We start from the raw sequence: 6,347 nt of genomic DNA on the forward strand, positions 1-6,347 counted from the left end.
ATGTGACATGTCTAGATTTCAAAAACTAAGTCTGTGGAACCGAAGAATGTTGCTCCACTGGTTCCACATGAACATAAAATATGTGTTTAAATCCCTGTTGTGCTATTGTCCTTTGCTGTGGAACTCACCCCTTCAACTCTGTATTCTGGCCTCCTGTTTATGTGACGGGATAAAGACATTTCAGGTAGGTATAGTGTGAAAATAAATACATTAACGACCTGAGATACTCAGATATGATGATAATGGGTTAAGTCAGTGCCATAATTAGAAAGGTGGACAGCTGGGAGTGAAACAATCCTGCTGAGATCCATTACACAACACAGACACAAGAAAAGCTTGATCTCACAGGCCTTTGCAGACAACCCTCCCAACGGGAGAAAAAAATATGTTAATTTAAAGCATTGCTTTCTCCTCAGTAATTGCTTTTTTAGAATCTCCACACTCCACAGGCCAACAAATTAAACAGCTAGATTATTTTGCCCTTGCCAAAATAGCCTCTCCAGAAGCTCTGACAAATTTGTACTGTGCATTTGGGCCTGCCTTTCAGTTTTGCTTAAATTAAAAAAGAAAACCCTCAAAACAGCAAAATGACACTTACAATAAAATGCCTTTGCTACTACAGAGCCAAGTCAGAATGAGACATTACATTTACTCCACTGCCCTCCACCGGAGAAATGTGTTGCCTGAGATGCCAAGATCAAAAGGTTTCTCTGGAGAGTCTGAACATCTGCATCAAAACGAACTTCTCTCTCCATGGCTCCCCTTGCCTCTCCCTTATTTCTCCACCTGAGCATTAATTCCCAGCTCCTGCACAGGACAACAGCTTCTTGCTCCCACAGACAAGGATTTGATCCAGCATTTTGAAATCTTTCCCAGACCACTGCGACCATCCAAAGCCAGTCGTACGTCAGCACACCCGTTCATCACTTGCTGGTTCACCTGTGTGAGCAACCATGGCACTGCCTAAATGGACAAGAGTTTCCCACCATCATGTGGAACTTGCTCTTTGCATGTTGCCCCTTGTCCATCTGGCCATCCGTTTTCACCTCCCATATGGAATTATCTTTCCTACCTCATATATACACAGAATCACAGAATCACTAAGCTTGGAAAGGACCTTCAAGATCATCAAGTCCAACCATTAATCCAGCGCCACCATGTCCCCTAAACCATGTCCTGAAGCGCCACATCCACACGTTTTTTGAACACTTCCAGAAATGGCGACTGTTCCAATGCCTGACCACCCTCTCAGGGAAGAAATTTTTCCTAATATCCAATCTAAACCTCCCCTGGTGCAACTTGAGGCCATTTCCTCTTGTCCTATCACGAGTTACCTGGGAGAAGAGACCAACACCCTCATCGCCACAACCCCCTTTCAGGTAGTTGTAGAGAGCGATAAGGTCTCCTCTCAGCCTCCTCTTCTCCAGACTGAACAACCCCAGTTCCCTCAGCCTCTCCTCATAAGACTTGTGCTCCAGCCCCCTCACCAGCTTCGTTGCCCTTCTCTGGACACGCTCCACCTGAATTCCTCTCTTCCTTCCGCATTTATCTCGTTTGCTGTTATGTGTCTGTCTGAAAGGTAGCCCTGGCTACTTTTCCAAATCCAGATTGCAATGTGGTATCCACTGCTGTGTGAGGACACACAGATTAGACTACAGGGATAGAATACTGGGATTTTCTAAATGAGCAAATTTAATTCAGAGGAAAAAGTTTTTTATTTTGTCCATTCATTAATAGAAAATAATATCATGTGGGGTCACAGAAGAAGAACTTCATGTTGGGGAAAGAAAAGAGAGCAGTAGGACGGTGACTGGAAGAAGTATGCAGGATTGCTTTCCTGCTTCAGAAGCTTGTGCTCTTACCTGTTGTAACTATGAACAAGATCAAAAAACGTCATGTCTGTAGTGTTGACAAACTTGCACTGGACAGGCAGAAACTCTCCATCTGCTGAACACTGTGGTGGGCTCTTCTCCCCAAACCTATGCAGAATACGACGGTCTCGGATCTCACAGTTCCCCGGACCTGACGGGAAACAAAGGTAATGTTTGCTGGTGTTTTAACTTCCCACGAAGAGCTGAACAGCTACTGCATGGTTTGGAAGGAGTTTACATTTATTACATTGAACGTGGACAGTACTAGGTGCCTCGTACTCTCTTTATGAGGAGCAGGGAGTTGGACTCAATGATACTTATGGGTTCCTTCCAACTTGAGATATTCTATGATTCTATGAAACAGGGACTTAAATGTCTCAGTTAAGAACCTATACTTCTATAGGATAAGTGTAGGCTGCAGTGTCCAAGCTCCTGATCTACCACCTTTCATTCACACCAAACCTTCCCACCCTAAAAACCCCACTGTTTTGTTGAATATTACTTACACTGTGTTGGCTTTCCTCTCTGCCTGGTGCCATAAATCTCCATTCCTTCTGGATCTACACACCAGCACTGACCCAGCTCTGTGTCACACTGCACCACATCAAAAGCCCCTGAATCCAGGCACTGAGGGATGTAAGAGATGCTACTGCTGTTGATGTATTGACTCACCAAGATCCTCTTCTTTTGCAGCTGGCAAAAGGATAAGCCTGTAGTACCAGAGGGGCACTGTTAGAGGAAGGTACTTGTTGGACACCGAGTCATTTATTAAGACAAGATCTGAGTTTTCTCAGAGCTGCAAGTTCTGATTCTGCCACTCAGGTGGCATGACGACATTGATGGACTTGAGGTTGTGAAAACTGGTATATAGAAACCCACCATAGATGGGGTTGAAGCCCTCCAACTCAAAACCCAAATCTTTAAGTTGATCTCTCACTCATGATTTACATTATTGTGACTTTCATAAATAAAGATCATCCAGTATCAAGTTTCCATGATAAGCTCTGCAGAAACTCCAGAACTTCCACTAGAAAGACCCAGCAAATTACAACAGCCTAGAGTCCATCAAAGTCTGGGGCTATCCTATTCTTGATTTCAGCAGTTCAAATGCAGATTTAAATGGCTCTTTACCCAATCTGAACAAAAATAGAAACTTGTGACTTACAAGATATGGGATATCCATCCTGTTTGCTGCCAGGTACCTCAGTGCCATTCTCATCCACACACCAACAGGAAAGACCATTCCTACTGCACTGAACTGCTCTGAAGGAGATCACAAGTAACATATTGTACTTTGTTAGTGACAGAGTCCTCAGTCAGTATGGGACATAAATCTAGACATAAAGCAGGCCAAACAAGTTCCAGTACTTTTACAGTGCAACGAATGGAATCAGAAAGGGCTGTGTTTCTAGTGACTCTAAATCTACCTGATGGGAGGTCTTAATGCTAGTAATTCTCTGAACTCTTCAGGAATGGTAAAGTGACTTGAAGTCATTCAGGAAGCAAGCAGGTTGGACAAAATACCTATTCTCAGTATCTGAGAACTACTATGCATTTTGAGACATTTTTAAAGTAAAATCTAGCATGGTCTAGGTCCCCCACCCTAGGCAACAACAGTAAGATCACAGAGAACGTTACAATTTGCTCTCTCCCTCAGTCTCAGCTTTAACTCATTAACTTCTTGCATCTTCAAGAAACATGCTGTTCTCTAAACTACTGTTCGCCATGTGCTTTAGCTCCTTTACTGCCTTTAGAAGGAAAGACAACTGTGCCACTTAGAGCTGGGTGGATAAATTCTCCAAGTCAGCTTGGTTCAGCTGTGCTAGCTGGCACACTGATCGCAGACCATGAGCTCATGAGCGTGCGTAGGAAGAGAGCAGTTGCATTATACAACAACTGCACCAAGTATTTAACATGCAAATAATGCTGCCAAGATTAGCCTATTCACCTTAGACTGACCTCTTAACCCAGAGATTATTTCCAACACCAGGGAATTCATTCAGGAGAGGCTGGATCTGCGACATGGCCCAATGAAGCCCCTTCAGTCTCCTGCACCCCTCACCCTCCAGTCCACCAATAAGGAGACTCGTCAAAACCGAAGCTAAAGCTTTCATTAGTAGTGAAAGGTCATGTCGTATAACGCCAGAATAGCAGCAGGGATGAATTACCTGAACTGGCCATCTTCTGAGCACTGAGGAACGTAGGTTTCTCCTCCTGAAAAAGCCTTTTCCCTCTGAAGTTCGCATGGACGTAAGGGTTGGGAATCTGTCTGGTACTCTGAAAGCAGCAAGAAGGTAAACACGTAAGGGTGGCTTCACCACAAGCCTGTTCTTATCAAAACCCTGTTAGTGCCAGCGCTGCGTGGTAAAAGCACCAAGGTCACGAGTCCTCCCTGGTTCTTCTCCCATTGCTCCTTGCGTGCATTTCTGCATGGGACAGCACAGGGAGGTACTGAACAAACTCGCTGGGCTGCCAGCTGCAGGATCAGCACACGACAGAGATGCTCACGAACCGCTGTCCCAGGCCTGTATTTAATTAGCCTCAGCTCTGTTCTGTACTGGTATGGCTATCATTTTCTGGTACTTGGGGTACTTTGCTTACTCAGAGTTAGTTGCACTTACCACCACAAAAAACAGCCCTTTGCCATAACCACACGCATCACTATCAATATTTCTGAGTATTTATTCTTTCCTGAAGCTAAGTCACTCACTATTCCACCAGAAGGAGAGGTATTTCTTCTTAATCTCATGAAAGACCTAAAAAGAATCTAGCAGTTAGCATCAGACTAATTCATACCAGGAGAACTTCTCAAGTTTTACCAGGACAAGTGATCAACTACTGAAGCTACCTAGCAAGGAAACAGTCAACTCTTCGGTTCTTAAATTCAACCCAAATTTGGATGCTGTTTTAGGAGAATGATGAAATTCAGTAGGTTCTTTTTCACACAACAGATTAGTTGATTTGACACTTTCCCCATCCTCAAAAGCTGATGGATTTCATGCTCCTAATCCCGTTCACTAGTTCTGTAAAAATACAGCAAACAAACAAAACCATAGCTAGAGCCATTTAGACCAAAGGTTCACTTAATCCAGTATTTGGTCTGAGTATGACCACAAATAGTAGTGCAAATACAATATAAGCATTCTGAATACTTTCCAGCCTCCAATAATTTGTAGCTCAGAGACTTCTTTAACCACAGATGGTTTCTGCGCACCCAGGATCTCTGAATCGCTTCTGTTTCTGTGAGTTTTTACTGTGTCCCCTAAAGCTCACGTGAAAATTTTCAGGAGACCGTAAAGGGATTTTAGATTAGCTCACCTACAGACATCCACATGTAGGCAAACCTCACCATTTCTATCTCATGTGACTCTGAGCCAGTTGCTCTGGGATGTGTGGAGATCCCTGCATACAGTGCTAGAGAGGGTCTAGTAAGACATCCAAGTTAAGAAATTAATGAGTCATTCAAACCGCTTGTTGTGCAGGACTATCAAACTCAGATCAAAAAAAATGGGAATGGCACTCAGACTATCCAGTATCTTAAGTTAAGGTTCAAGCCTAAATTAGATGATGACACATACAAGTAGAAGATACAATCTTCAAATCCCTGCAGCACCCACTTTTCTTACCCAAACTCCTTCTCTAGCCCAGCCTGCTCTTCCAGGAAACTTTTTTTGCCACCCAAAATCCAGATGTACTGAAGTCACATAACCCTGAACATTTAAAGATCCTTATAGCTTAGGATTTAACCTGGAGCCCAAACTCGGTCTGCAAAGCACACAATAAGTAGCTGTTTGCAGTGTGTAAGATTCGAGACCATTATATACTTAGTTGGAATAATAGAAAGAGGAGCACAAAGATCACAGGAGCACAGTTACTGCTGGACACAGGCAAAGAAAAAGAACAAGTCTACTTACCAAATACACTGGCTGCTGCTATGGTAATAAAGCAGCAAAGAAGGGTGCAAAATGGGATGGAGCCCATCTTGCGATGGGAGAGCTCCATCCCCTTTTGTCAGTGAGGCTGCCCTGCACACCCCACGTAGCCTTCACCCGCCTTTTTATAGCAACCATCACACGGATGGGTTCACTTATGTGCTGCTAGACTGGCCACAAAATTGGGCGAGTGACGCATACGATGCTTCTGAGAAAACCGCAAGAGGCCCGTTCACCTGGAACAGCCCTCGTGGTCTCCTCAGCAACTTCTCATCCCTGCTCCAGGGAGCACTACGGAGCCCGGTCATCGGAGAGAACAAGTGGCAGCAGGCACAAGGGGGGACTTCGTTAAATCAATGTGTAAATTAAGCATATTGACATGACCCTGGCCAAGAACTCTTGCTCTCACCCGTGCTGTGGTGCAACCAGACTTTGTGCTCTGTGTCAGGAGTAGAATTTTTTGTGTTTCTAGAGAGCCTAGCCTGCTGAGGGAACAGGCAAGAATTAGGCTTCCAGGTGCTGCAGCACTAGAATTAAATACAAT

The 6,347-nt window shown here is 44.2% G+C and overlaps 1 protein-coding gene across 1 annotated transcript in view; it reads right to left on the minus strand.

The window, feature by feature from the left end:
- Positions 1 to 5,852, minus strand: part of LOC104617904 (thyroglobulin-like) — a gene marked incomplete at its 3' end in the record, with an annotated part of 18,517 nt that extends 12,665 nt beyond the window's left edge. The window contains exons 1-5 of the mRNA XM_010283344.1: positions 5,786 to 5,852; positions 4,040 to 4,148; positions 3,037 to 3,134; positions 2,378 to 2,581; positions 1,863 to 2,022 (exon numbers count right to left, since the gene is read on the minus strand). Of these exons, the coding sequence (XP_010281646.1) occupies positions 1,863 to 2,022; positions 2,378 to 2,581; positions 3,037 to 3,134; positions 4,040 to 4,148; positions 5,786 to 5,852 (638 nt within the window). The remainder of the gene's footprint in view (positions 1 to 1,862; positions 2,023 to 2,377; positions 2,582 to 3,036; positions 3,135 to 4,039; positions 4,149 to 5,785) is intronic.
- Between the last annotated feature and the right edge of the window lie 495 nt (positions 5,853 to 6,347).

This window comes from Phaethon lepturus, unplaced genomic scaffold, assembly GCF_000687285.1.
Source record: "Phaethon lepturus isolate BGI_N335 unplaced genomic scaffold, ASM68728v1 scaffold20783, whole genome shotgun sequence".
Taxonomy (NCBI): domain Eukaryota; kingdom Metazoa; phylum Chordata; class Aves; order Phaethontiformes; family Phaethontidae; genus Phaethon; species Phaethon lepturus.